Below are 14,523 nucleotides of genomic sequence, written 5' to 3' on the forward strand. Positions count from 1 at the left end.
ATTAAGCTTCCCAAAGCAACACATCTTGCCCTGTGTTCAGATATCATGGCACCCACTGCCTGTCACAGTCATGCATTTAAGGCCTTCTCAGCCAGGTGAACCTATGCCTCATATCTGTCCTATCTCCCATTACCCTCCTGGGCTCACCTTGCTCTCCCACCAAACTGATCAGCTGTCCCTGTCCAGGTCCATGTCCTGTCCCACTTCTGGGCCTCTGCCCACAATGCACCTGTCACTTGGGATGCCCTCCCCCACCTCCATGTGTCTCCATGCTCAACTCTTGCCTGTCCTGCACCTGTTCATAGGTCTTCCCAGAAGTACGGGGCCTCTGATTGACACTGGGACTAAAAATAACATTATTTTTAAATACTGGTTATTGTTATGTCTTCTTTATCTTTATAGGCCTTTTGAAAATGTCCACTTTATGTAAAAGATACATAAAATATCAGTAATAGTAGTGCATGTACATAATTTATAAGATGTGTTGGAGATGTTCAAAAATTTTACTACCAGGAGTATGTTTTAAGTGTTTAGAGACCGCTGACTAAGAGGATGGGGTAGATCGGGCGCCTGGGTGGCTCAGTTGGTTAAGCAACTGCCTTCGGCTCAGGTCATGATCCCGGAGTCCCAGGATCGAGTCCCGCATCGGGCTCCCTGCTCAGTGAGAAGCCTGCTTCTCCCTGTGACCCTCCCCCCTCTCATGTACTCTCTCTCATTCTCGCTCTCTCAAATAAATAAATAAATCTTTAAAAAAAAAAAAAAAAAAAGAGGATGGGGTAGATCAATTTTTCAAGGTCTTGTATATCCCCAAACATGAGGTAAGGTTTCCCCCCCAAAAATTATTTAAGTGAAAATAGGAAATCACCTTAAATTCATGTACTTGTAAAGTCTGTCATGTAATGAGGGGCTTTTTCAATTACTTTATTTTAAGCAACAACATTTTTTTAGGAAGATCTTGAAATGTCCTAAAATGTCTGAAGTCCATGCTAATTTGGAATCATTAGAAGGGAAGCAAAGAGGGGCACCTGGGCGGCTCAGTCATTTAAGTGTCCCACTCTTGATTTCTGCTCAGGTTGTGATCTCAGAGTCCTGAGGTCGAGCCCCCCCCCTTGATGTGGGGCTCGGTGCTCGGCGGGGAGTCTGCTTGTCCCTCTCCCCATCCCAACCCTCCCCCCCCTGCTGGCTCTCTTTCTACCTCTCTAAAATAAATAAATAAATAAATAAATAAATAAATAAATAAATAAATAAATAAATATAATCTTTTTAAAAAAAGGAAAACAAATTTAACACATGTAGTCATCTGGGGTGTGAACTCACAATTGCAAGTGTTGCATATATATACTATATTTACAAACAAGCTTTTTATGGATCACTAAAACATAAAAAGCAATATATGGTGGTTTTATTATCGAGATCATGAATACACAGAGAAGAATGGAAAAAACTGCCCTGATGTTATGCAAGTGTGGCTTGTGGCTTTCCTGTATTGCAGTAGCCTTGTATACAAGGGTACATCCATTGGGGGGGAGGGGGGCCATGCACCTCTTTGGCTTGTTTCTGCCTCAGAAAAGATACCTTTTCCCTTTCTCAGACAGAGGCAGCTAATAAGCTGATGAGGGCCCTAATGACAGCATTATAGATATTCAAACACCTTGGATAAAAATAATGAGGATATGCTCTGGAAAACCATGTTATATGACCCACTAAGATATGGATGTTGACAATCCATGGGAACACTTAGAATTCAGTTGTTTCGTAAGATGAAAGTGGGAAAAAGTGAAATTTCCAAGTTGACATTTTCATATAATATTTTAAATATATATGTGTGTAACTAATGAGTTAAATATTATAATAAGCATTTTTTATATTGAGCTATAGTCTTTTTATATTTTGGGTTTGACCAAATACTTTTCTTTTGGGTTCTCACTATTGGATAATGAAGGAATCCCTAAAATTTTTTTTTGTTTTTGCTTTTTATAACATTGACAATTTTTATTGTCCATAGCATTGTAATACTGGATAACATCTTTTTAAAAAATATATATATATTTTTTTATGTTAATCACCATATATTACATCAGTTTTTGATGTAGTGTTCCATGATTCATTGTTTGCGTATATCACCCAGTGCTCCATTCAATATGTGCCCTCTTTAATACCCATCACCAGGCTAACCTATCCCCCCACAACCCTCCCCTCTTAAAACCCTCAGTTTGTTTCTCAGAGTCCATAGTCTCTCAGATTTTCCCTTCCTACTATCTTCTTTTTTTTTTTTTTTTAACATATAATGTATTATTTGTTTCAGAGGTACAGGTCTGAAGTGACTTTGTATTGATGCATTTATAGATATTTGTTTCATGTTTGGCGGAAAAGAAAAGGGGAAGCATTATGGAAAGTAAGGTATTGTAAAAGGGGATGATGAAGTTACTCACTGATCTTCCTTATTTTTTTTTTAAGTTAGTAAACTTAGCTTGTATTTTGAAAGGTTTTAGGCAACTCTGACCTTGGCACCTTTCATTTTCATCTCAAATAGTATTTACCTGGCTTTATGTCAAAGGCAAACAGTTGCTGAGTTGATAGAGAAATTTCCCATTTCATCAAGAACAAACACCAATAAACCTGAAGTAGTCTTTTGTTATTGCCAGACCACAGCGTTTCTAGAATCATTTTATTCTAAAATAATTAACTGTACTATTACTTGCAGTAATCAGACACACTGGCTATGTTCTGGCCACTGTGTGTGTCTTGAAGGAGTTAATCTTTACATTTTCTAGATGAGTTGAGATGATCACAGTCAAACCCACCTGACTCTAATCATATAAATATGTTAAAATGAGTGATGAGCTATGGCAATCTGACTTCTGTTTGTCCAAACATATGCTTAATTCATGAGGCTCATGAACGAGAAGGAAAACACACACACAAAACATTGAATCTAATTAGTTGGATGAGTTTGCTTTTTTTCTCCCTGGGCATAAAAACTACTTTGCCAAAAAATAGGGTATAAAATGGTTTTTCTCAAAGCCATTTGTCAGTATTGCTTGTATTTAGCCTTTCATCCATCTTTAGGAGTCTCTGTCTTAGTCTCGCCTGTTTGTTTCTTATTGGTGACCTTTTGTGTTTTTATGTTGACAAGGAACACTGGCCTTCCAGCATTAACATGACCTTTCTTTGTTTCAGAGGGTTTATTACCTCTCTTTGGAATTTTACATGGGCCGAACATTACAGAACACCATGATCAACCTTGGCCTGCAAAATGCCTGTGACGAGGCCATTTACCAGGTACGTTGTCTCCGTATTTCTTTCATTCTCTCCCCTTAAATTTCAAGTTCAATTCAGGAACCTTGGGAATGTAGCACCAAAAAAAAAAAAAAAAAAAGTGAAAAATTGCTTCTCTAGCTATGGTCATTACAATTAGAAATATAAACTAGTGGAGATCTCTGGTTTAAGAGAGACAAAGTTAGAGAACTGGTTTTGCCTCATGAGAATTTTCTTCTGTAATCAGTTTTTGACAGCATTCCCCAGCAAATTACATGTTAGGAATTAGTATCTAAACAAACCTTTTAAAGGCACCTGAGCCCCTGCTCTCAGAGTCACAAGTTCTACTTTGAACTCCTACCTACTTTTTTTTTTTTTTAAGAACTTATTTTTAAGTAATCTCTACACCCAACGTGAGGCTCGAACTCACAACCCCTAGATCAAGAGTCACACACTGCACCAACTGAGCCAGCCAAGCCCCCCTCCTCTCTAGTTTTAAAAATGATCCAAGTTTGACTATTATTCATGTGTCAAGGCAACATGCATAAATAATAAGTTTTTGAAATTACATTGACATACTTTCTTTACTGCTTAATGAGATGTAAAATACACTTCCTCCTTAAATGAGGAACTCGAGGTCTTAAACTTAATATGCTAATTTGTTTTTACGGAACGGAACGTATTTAACTGTTTCTCCCCTGAGCTTCAAGGATCTCCATGCCAAAAACAAATAGTTCTTAATCCTTTTCATGTGACAGAAAGGGGGCATGTGTATTTGCAAAGATACATTCTAAATGAGAGACCATCCAAACTGCTCCTTTTCCTTGGCATCGGATTGTCCTGTGTGACCAGCTACTGTGGCCAACGGCTGATTTCCTTCGTGGCGGTTAGGGTTTAGGTATTTTCTATGAAAGAATCATTGCAGCTCCCCTCTGTTTCCCTTTTCTTTGCCTCCCCTGATAGCAGGTGAAAATAATATACCTCCCCTGGCCTGGGGTGGGTGAAGTAACCTATGTCAACCTCCTCAAGGTTTACAGCCTACTTGAGACGTCCATGTTTAGAACTGAAAAAATCCTGAGTGTTAGCATTAGCACTGAAGGGTTTCCAAAGTGGCCTCTTCTTTACTTTACTGTTATTTGTTCACAGCTACTCGATTTACATATTGGTGTGCTATTACCTAAGTTGCTTCACCGTTGTGTTGTTGGCTTGCACAAGGACCCCGGTAAACTCTAGTCACCGGGGAGCACATTTGAAAGCCCCTCCAAAAATAAACAGAGGCGAAGCTATTTCTGAACTCTCAGGAGATTTAGTTGTCAAGACTTGTGTGAAAAAGCCACGTTTGGTGTAAGGGCAGGGAACCCAAGAAGGTGGCTCATGGAAACTGGGGTATCAACTTCAAGCGTGGTTCTAATTTACATATATGTTTGTAAATGTGTAAATTATCTTCCCATTTTAAATAATGTCTAATTTAATGGATTGCCTCACTTTCAGATAAGAATACCGTCCTTTTCACAACAAACCATTGTTAGCCATCCATGGGCTAGATTATTATCAAGTCAACATAAGAGAGGTCATTTAATTTATCTAGCCATCAGTTTTCTCATTGTAAGATGAGCAGCCCAAAGGGATCTCCAGGTCCGCACAGCCCTGACATGAGTCCACGCTAGTGCTAACCAGCCTCTAGCTGTGGGAGCCAAACACTCGGGGGCAGAGAGCTGGCTGGCCATCAATTCCATCCATCACCAAGGTCACAGATGTTCATTGACCTCCCGTAGTCTCTTACCCACCTCAGAAAGAAGTAGAGGATTTTTGCCCTCGTCCAGCTAGCCCTCAGGGCTGTTTCCCCGGACTGCAGTCCGGTCCCAGGTCTCATGGGCAGTGACTCAGTAAGTGGTTTTGGGTTAACAGTTATTGACCCTAGTGAGTAAATATGTTGCGGTCATGAAAAGATGAACTTTAGTCTATCCCAGGAAGTCTGACCTCATACTTTTTGATAGTGTTCAAAATCCTTCAGCCTGGTTAGTGTCAGCGTGGTGCTGGACCATTCCTGAGGGTTTACCCCTACAGCACAAAAAATAATAATAATAATAATTTTAAGAAATAGTAATAGCTGACATTTATTGAGAAATATCTGTTCAGGGTAATTCTAAATGCTCTGTTTGTATAAGCTCGTTTAATTCATAACAGCCCTAAATCAGGCAGATACTATTATCCTCATTTTTTTAAATAAGAGAGGAGAAGCATAGAGAGATTTACGTTGCCCAGAGTCCGAGAGCTAAGAAGTAACAGAGCCAGTAATGGCCCTTTGGAGCCCACGCTCCTTCCCACGCTGCTGCTGGGCCATCTCGTATGGTTTGCATCTGCAGTCACCAGCATTTGCAGGGGGCTTCTGCTGTCAGAACACTCTGTGAAGGAGCTGACAGAGGACCCTGGATGCCTGACCGAGGGACTAAGGAAAGGACTGTGCTTCCTGAAATGGCCTGCATTTGTGCCTGCATCCAGTGTTGCTTTCCTTTCATCTCCAGCTTGGACTGGATATGGAAGAGCTGGAAGAAATGGAGGAGGATGCCGGGCTTGGCAATGGGGGTCTTGGCAGGCTGGCCGGTAAGTGACATCATGAGTGTGTTATGTGTTGTCTGGCCAGGTGACGGCTTCTCAGATGCCGTGCGTGACCATGCTTGGGAGAGCCAGACAGGCTCTCCAGGAGGAGTGCAAGGTGTGACCTGGCTTACAGATGTCTTTGTCTTTGGGTTTGCACTGTGGTTTGGTCAGTTCTACACAAAGAGCAGAGAAGGGAACTTGAACCAAAGAGACGTTGCTTAAAACCCTGGGAGACATTGCTTAAAAACCCCAAAGTTAACCGGCTCCTTCCTGTGCACTTCAGGGTTTCCAAAGTGGCCCCTTTCCTTCACTGTTGTTTGTCTACAGCTGCTCACTTCACATACTTGTGAGGTGTGACCTGAGTTGTTTCACCATTGTGTTGTTGTCTTGTCTGCTTTCTTATTGACCGGTAGGCAATGATCCACTTATTATATTATTGGTATGATTTGGTTCATTAATATCTTTTTTTGTATGAATACAATTCCAGTGCTTTATCCAGTAAATGATTTTTCCAACAAATGTAAAGGAAAACATTAAAAAGATAATACCAACTTCATTAAATTAAAAATACGCTTCCCTGTGACCAAGCAATTCTACTTCCTGATATTTACCCTAAAGATACACTCAACATGTGCACAAGGAGGCATGTTAAAAAATTATTACAGTACTGTCTGTTAAGGCAAAATATTAGAAATAACCAAATGTCCCTTGATCTGAGAATAGGTAAATAAGTACTGGAACATGTATGCTGCAGAAAAATATGCAGTAAAAGAATAAAAACAATAAAATTGATCTATGTACTTTTATATAGACCTCTAAGGGGGAAGAAAAAAAAGGCAAGTGGCATTAAAAACAACACAGTGTGATACTATTTATGTTTTTTAAAAACTAAATATTTTCTGTAAGTATATGTGTAATTCCATAGGGGAAAAAGTCTGGAATTTGAAATACTAAAGTGCTCCCTCTGATCTTCCCTAGAGAGGAGTGCAGAGCTGGGGGTGCTCACCCTGTCTGTAATGTTGTAATGTTTTTTACAATGAGGATATATTACTTGTGAAAGTTATTTTTTATTTTAATTCCAGTATAATGAACATACAGTGTACTTGTGAAATTTACATTGAATAATAAAAATGTACCACCATGCATGTCTTCATTAGATTGCACTCTATGAAAAATAATCTCTTTCTTCTTTTTCAAAAATGATTCCAATATCTCTTAATTTTACACACACTTTCACGTTACTGGAAATCCGTTTGTGTGTGTTTCATGGTATTTACTCCTTACACTAGTGGCAGTGTGCATTAACATTGCTATCAGTATTAGAGATACTTACTACCTTGTAAAGTCAACCATTAGGCAATTTAGTAGGCTTTCCACGAGGCTGTAAGAAGACCAGCAGAACCAGTGGCATACACATCTAAGAATGACAACCAGCCTGCCTTTCATTTCTGTAAAGCCCCAGGCCTATTTGTTGGCTGGGTTAACCCCACTCTGTGCCTGATATTAATGACCTTGCTCCTTCAGTTGGCTGATAAGTGCAGAGAGTGAAGTGGTGAACGAGGCTGAGTGATTCTCATGAGATGGCCTCATCTCTGCCTGACTGAAAAGGCTGAGACCCCATTCTGGTCAGGCTCTAAGAATAATTTGATCAAGACCCAGGAAAGGACAAATGGCCACAGCTCTGAGAGAGCAGGAACTGGAGCAGTCAGGCCACATGAGCATCGGGACTGGAAGACTACTGTGAGGTTCCAGTAACTTGAAGGCATTGGCCATTGGCCTTTGTGGATCCTCTGTTTTAGAGCCCCACTGTGAACCTAACTTAGCCCATTTCTGTTTGGTCTACAAATGTTCTTTTCAGTTTTAGATCCAATTTACATTTCCTCATTCTCTGTATATTTCTCAGTTCAGATTCCTGAGAGGGACAATCAGATTGGTGTAACCCTTCAGATAGCATCTGGTCACAACATAGATCCCTGCCCAGCTTTTTTTAATTTTTTTTTTTAAGATTTTATCTGTTTAAGAGAGAGAGATAATGAGTGAGAGAGAAAGAGAAGGAGCAGGGGGAGGGGCAGAGGGAGAGGGAGAAGCAGACTCCCCACTGATCAGGGAGCCTGATGCGGGGCTCAATCCCAGGACCCTGGGATCATGACCTGAGCCAAAGGCAGATGCACAACCATCTGAGCCACCCACGCACCCCTTCCCAGCCTTTTGATTGGCTGCTCTGGATCAGGGGCTCTGTCATTAATGCTCTTGGCTACAAGTAACAGAAAATCTAGCAAAAATTGGTTCAACCGACAAGGACGTGTGTTATCACTGACTAAACAAGGACTCCAGAATTTCGGCCATTCCAAGATTAGTTTATTCAACAGCATGACTCTGGGTCTGTGTGGTTCTTTGGGCTTTCCTCCCATGGAAAAAAAGATGGCGGGAGCAAGGAAATCTTTCACTGTACCTAGCAGACTTCCTAGCACCTCTCATTAGATCGTAGGTCATTGCGTGCTCATGCCGAAACCAATCACTGGTGAAGGAAATAGAATTACTATGATTGGCTTAGAAGCTTAGACCAAAGCAAGATTTGTTTCCTGGCCCAGCCTCCCTGAAGCATATGGCCCCCTGATATCTGAACAACATTGGAATTCCATTGGCCAGAAAGAGAGTCTGCCACAGGTGTCCAGCTAGTTGGTTAGGTGGTCACATGTAAATGTAAATTATCCTCTCCTGGGGCCATCTTTCAAGCAGGGGGCCATAGAGACAGCTTCCCTGAGAAAGGGCAATGTGAGTGATGGGCACAATAATGGATATATCTAAGGCAGGCCAGCTTCCTTATCTGTTCTCAAATGAAATGCCAACATGTACACAGTGTTACTCCTAGATGGCAAGATAGTAAATGCTGTTTATTTTCTTCTGTGTTCATTTTTGTATTTTCTGACTTTTCTATAATACTCATTTTATAATTTTAAAATGTTATTTTAAAATAATACCCACTGCACAGCTGTCTCTGCTTTAAAATACAAATGTGGTTTTTCAGAGAAAAAATGTTTTGTGGCTGCCATCTTTTTTAAAGAAGGATGAAATTTGGACTAACCTTGATGACTCTGCATTTACTTTAATTTAGCCTGCTTCTTGGATTCCATGGCAACTCTGGGACTTGCAGCCTATGGATATGGCATCCGATACGAATATGGAATCTTCAATCAGAAGATCCGAGATGGATGGCAGGTATGTGAGCCATCTTTCAAAATTTTGTTATTAAAATACTTCTCCTTCATAGTACGCTGGGTGATTTATAATTTACAGACATTTAACATAGAGCTTTTCTAATATCTCTGGCATTTAATTGCCATCACTGAAAACTCTCAGTCTTCCCCCTTTGGGAAGTGAGTTCCCTAAGAGCAGAGAGCCTGCCAGTATCATTCAGCACCAGATCCATAAGCACCTCACATAGTGCCTGACTCATGAGAATACTCTGAAAATATTCACCACTGACCCCTGACTGTGGACTACCTCCAATGTGTGACATCTGTTCTCTGCAGCACGCACAATGGAGGAGCACATCTTTTGACTGATGATCCTCACCTGTAACTCTTGACAGCAGGAAGCATGCTGCTATTTTATAGGCGGGAAAACTGAGACTCTTGAGAAGTGGAGTTACTTCAGATCACACTGCTCGCAAACATGGGTCTATATCCCCAGATTTCCAGGCCCATGTTCAGTATTCTTGCCTCCACTCAGTCCTACCCTCCTTAATATCCTTATCTTATAAGACATGTAAATTCCCTGTTCTCATTTTTTTATAAGATGCAAGCAGGCAGTCTTGTAATGATTATGTCAAATAAATCTGGCACATATTTAATATGTATAATTATAGTGTTCCACAGAAATTTGCACAATAGTAATCAGACCACACAAATAACTCTCATGTGATTTTTATATAACCAAACTGGATTCTTAGGTATTCGTTTCTTTTCTTTTTTTTTTTTATTTTTTTTATTATTATGTTATGTTAATCACCATACATTACATCATTAGTTTTTGATGTAGTGTTCCGATTCATTATTTGCATATAACACCCAGTGCTCCATGCAGAACGTGCCCTCTTTAATACCCATCACCAGGCTAACCCTTCCTCCCACCCACCTCCCCTCTAGAACCCTCAGTGTGTTTTTCAGAGTCCATCATCTCTCATGGTTCATCTCCCCCTCCGATTTCCCCCCTTCATTCTTGTCTTTGGTCATTCTTTGAGCCTACAATCAGCCCTAGTGGGGATAGTCTTCCCTGATGCTAAGTGTGATTTAGACTTTCTCTCTCCCTATCTTTTTCCCCTACATACACATCATTGACAAAATGATACTGGATTCGATTTCCAAAAGGGCCACATTCTCTGAGCCCCTCCCACACTTCCATGAGTCAGTCTGAGAGGGCAGAGTGCTCAGGATTGGTTGAGGGGACCTAGACTGGAGCTAATTCCAAGGGAGAGGAAGGATGAGAATAAGTTTAGTGTCAACACCATTCTCCTTCCCCTCCAGTATTTTGACACTCTGAGCCACGGAAGAAGGAACTAAAAGGTTTGATGTGATAAGAGAATGTGCCAAGGAAAAAGTCTCAGAAGGAGAATACTGGGTGCATATTGAAAGACAAACTTCCAATTTTGTTAAGGACCAGTGGATCTTAGGTATCCCTAGATAAATTAGAAGGCAGCATTGTGTAGAAAAAAAACATGTAGGCCCTAATTGAGATCTGATTTCTAATTTGAGGCCTACTTGCAACTCGTTACCCCTATGAGGTGTGTTGTTTTGATTAGGTTACCTGACCTCTCTGAGCCTCAGTTTTCCCATCTGCTCAATGGAGATACCAGCTTCATGAAACCATTGTGAATATATGTAAAATGTCTGGCACACAGATAGGCACTCAGTAAAATGTTAATTTTGCCTAAGAAAAGAGGATAATCTAATAAATAGTGGTATTATTTAATATCGATATAGTTATTAATATATTTTTTATTAATTTTAGTAAAATGGGAACTTGTTTATGTTAGTTGAGAAAAGGAGATTATGGAATCATATGGATGGTGTGACCTATCCAAAAGAAGCCAAAAAGATAAAGTAGTAGGAAAAAAAATACATCAAAGCTTCAAAAGTCATTATCTCTGGGAGATACGATTACAGGTGACTTCTACTATCTTATATTTGCTCTTCCACATGACTCATATTCCATAAGAAATGTGTATGTTATAATCATGGAAGTTATAAAAACAAAATAATGGGTTCCCTTCCTCAATGAAGTAACCTAGAGTTTCACTGTTAGAAACCTAGGTTAGCAGGCATTTCCAGGACGACCAACATTTTGACACCATCTGACCAAGCAATACACGGTATCCATTCCCAGTCTTTGAAAGTATCCTGTGTGGTACTCATTATACCCCCAACTGTTTAAGGGTTTCCTTTCTTATCTCTTTACTGTTCTGTGAAAAATTTAAAAGAAATTCAGCAAATCCATCTCAAAAAATTTTTTTTCAAGTGCATTTTCCCCAGAGTTTAATGAAAGTTCACTCTTTTAAAATCATACCTGCTCTCTTTGCTATTGTTCAGCAGCCTTTATTCCAGGAAACCGTCCCTTTCTCTCCTATCAGACCCAGGAAGTATATTTTTCTAGTGGTCGTAAAAAAGAGAAACTACATGACTTTCACTTGTCTCCAAAGCTGACCTCACTGGCCATCATCACTACTCTCACTATGACTTGAAACTGAGTCAGAAAAACTCATCATTTTCTTTACTATATCCATTGTTTACTGGGATGGGATTTTAACATCATACCATTAAAAAAGAAACTATTTCCATAAAAAACAAAGTATCTTCCAGGAAAGCAGCATGCCTCTTGGGGGAAGGGCATGCCCCACACACATCAGATACCTCATTGCTGAAGAAAATGGCACAAGCTGGGAAGATTTTTTTTTTTTTTTAAGTAGACTCCACACCCAACGTGGGGCTTGAACTCATGACCCCAAGGTCAAGAGTTGCCCTTTTCACCAACTGAGCCAGCCAGGCACCCCCAAGCTGGGAAGATTTTTAAAGGTTAATGGACCTGTAGGTTTTGAAGTCTCTCTTCAAGAAAGATTTACAATAATAAAGTGTTCATTGTAAACCATTGAAAATAATTTTATTGCCAAAATTCTTGATTTAACAAAATTCTTGAACTCTAATGAGATTCGGTGAAACTTTATCAGTAGTAGTGTTCTATGAAAACAATTGGCCCCTGGGAAGAAGGACAGAAAGACAGTTGCGACAGCCCTGCATTAAAGTTTAATAGTCACATGTATCTCAGAGTTGAATCAAACAGTATCTACTCGAACGCTTCTCTCTCTTAGAACCTGTGCTAAGCCCGCTGTAATTAGTCATGCACAACTCGCGTTGCCCAGCAAGCTTCTCGTTACCGCTGTTGAATTCGTGGGACTCCCCAGATACGGTTTTCAGTTATTTGTACCATCAGAAGGCAATGTTGGTTTGCTCGCAAGTTTTTTGTGTCCTGTGTATCCCACAGTTGACGGCGAGAACATTTCTTAGAATTCAGTCACTAACAGAGCTCCCTGAGCTAATCTCTGCTCCGTGCTGGCTGGAGGACAGATGCCATTGAGTAATTCCTCTGGGGTGGTCCCCCCTCGCCTGACTGGCACCTGGCTCCTCACTCCACAGACCGACGCTTGCTTTGTCTCAGTTCTCTTTCATCTGGGACATTCAGATCCAGCAGCCCACTTGGACATAAATGAAAGCTCTTCTCCCATCTTGCCTCCACCCTTCACACAGCTCCACATGTTAGTGCCTTCAGGGATGACTGGCTACACGGAAATCTAAATTGACAGACCAGTTTGTTGAGTCATTGGACAAAAGCAAGGTAGAGAAGACGTTTATCACCATCCCGCAGCTTCTGTGGATTTAGTGAGGGTGGTGGGGGCAGTTCTCTTTACTCCTCTGATCTGCTCGGACCGGCTTGTGGTGATGAAATGTTTTTCAATTTACCTGAAAATCAAGCTTTGTGAAATTGAGGGAATTATTGTCTGATTCCTTGCCAAATCAGGAAGAGACTCAAAATAAAGAACGGCAAGCTAGGAGTTCTCTCTTCCTACCGAACTTGTTACTCCAGTCAAGTCGAAATCAGCCATTATTTGGCAGGGAAAAATTAGAGCAACATTTAATAGCATTAGGAGTAATCTGCTGACTGGTGCCTTGTCACTTTGCATGTCCTCGAAAGAGCAAATGCAACCTCTGACTTGCGTAGGTGTGGGCCAATGGTGGCAAGCCCAGAGTTAGCAGAAAAATACATATTTGTCAGCTCTCCTGTACACATGGTTTTTGAGAGGAAAGCTACTTCTGCCTCCATGTCCCATTTCGTGTCATATCTTCAGGTGTGTTTTATAATAGTCCCGAGTGCTGAAATGAGGTGTTTCCTATTACAGGAAGCAATGTTCACAACTGACCAGTATTTAAACCCCCACCTGCCCTTGCCTAAGAGCAGCAGAAAGTGTTTTGTAAGTCAGGATGTTTGGATCCTCTGTGGATATTCTCATTTATTTGTGTGGAGTTTCTAGTTATTAACACAAGCTAGTGGACTCTGACTTCGCTAAAGCTTAACAGCTAATGAAATTCAGCCTTTTCCGTGTTTAGTTTGTATTTTATTTTTTGTTCTCTTTCTGACTAGATTAGCAGAAGTCTAAATTTTGAGTTGCATTTACTGACTTCGTATCACCATGTATAGCCCCTGGGGACATGTTAAAAATGCAGAATTTCAGGGGTGCCTGGGTGGCTCAGTCGTTAAGCGTCTGCCTTCGGCTCAGGTCATGATCCCAGGGTCCTGGGATCGAGCCCCGCATCGGGCTCCCTGCTCCGCGGGAAGCCTCCTTCACCCTCTCCCGCTCCCCCTGCTTGTGTTCCCTCTCTCACTGTGTGTGTCTCTCTGTCAAATAAATAAATAAAATCTTTAAAAAAAAAGGCAGAATTTCAGACCTCTCCCCAGACTGCCTGAGAATCTGCATTTTAACAAGGTTGGATCAGCTGACTAGCTCAAACTTGGCTCCAGCCTCCGCTAGGCTTTACCCTGCCTCTGATGCATCCTCTTGCCTCCGCATCTCTCTAACTCCTGGATCTACTATTTACAGGTGTTGTTGCTATGAGTCCCCTTTTCATTCACCACTATGCTGGTACTTGGTGTTAATGGGTAGCTCACTGGCTTTCTTGACATAAAGTCATGATCAGTGTTTGAATAAATAAATGCATGTGTATTTCCTTGTCTGTCTGTTGACATCAGTGTTTTGTCTGATATCTCAAAAGACAGTAGCTGTGTTTCCTTGTTTCCACACTATGCCTGGGGCCGGCACTGAATTCATATTTAGGTGGTGGTCATGAAACATCCAGCAGTGTGTCATAATTCATGAACAAATTCTTCTTAAACTAAAGCTAACTTTTCTCAGAGGGGAAGGTGAGAAATCAAATAAGTAAAATAACCAGATTTGGGGTAATTTCTTTGACAAGAGTACTTTGTCCTAAAAGCCCTTACCCCTCCTTTCTTGTCAAAACACAATTGCATTTTTTAATATAGGTGTAATATTTTAAAGCTTTCACTAATAATGTCCTTACTTTAAAAATACATCCCCCCTCTCCAATGTGTTTTTTG

At 40.7% G+C, this 14,523-nt stretch overlaps 1 protein-coding gene across 8 annotated transcripts in view; it reads left to right on the forward strand.

The window, feature by feature from the left end:
- Positions 1 to 2,315: 2,315 nt before the first annotated feature.
- Positions 2,316 to 14,523, forward strand: part of PYGL (glycogen phosphorylase L) — a 61,193-nt gene continuing 48,985 nt past the window's right edge. For 3 of the 8 annotated variants that reach the window (XR_004677029.1, XM_034992803.1, XM_034992802.1), the window contains exons 1-3: positions 2,322 to 3,282; positions 5,784 to 5,862; positions 8,975 to 9,078. Coding sequence is in view for 6 of the 8 variants with exons in the window: in XM_034992803.1 (XP_034848694.1) it covers positions 3,211 to 3,282; positions 5,784 to 5,862; positions 8,975 to 9,078 (255 nt within the window). In the remaining 2 variants the exon portion in view is untranslated. Of the gene's footprint in view, positions 3,283 to 5,783; positions 5,863 to 8,974; positions 9,079 to 14,523 lie in introns of all 8 variants that reach the window. The other 5 variants (XR_004677031.1, XM_034992804.1, XM_034992799.1 and 2 more) reach the window with 4 other exon arrangements.

This window comes from Mirounga leonina, unplaced genomic scaffold (genome assembly GCF_011800145.1).
Source record: "Mirounga leonina isolate KUSES-001 unplaced genomic scaffold, KU_Mleo_1.0 Mir_82, whole genome shotgun sequence".
Taxonomy (NCBI): domain Eukaryota; kingdom Metazoa; phylum Chordata; class Mammalia; order Carnivora; family Phocidae; genus Mirounga; species Mirounga leonina.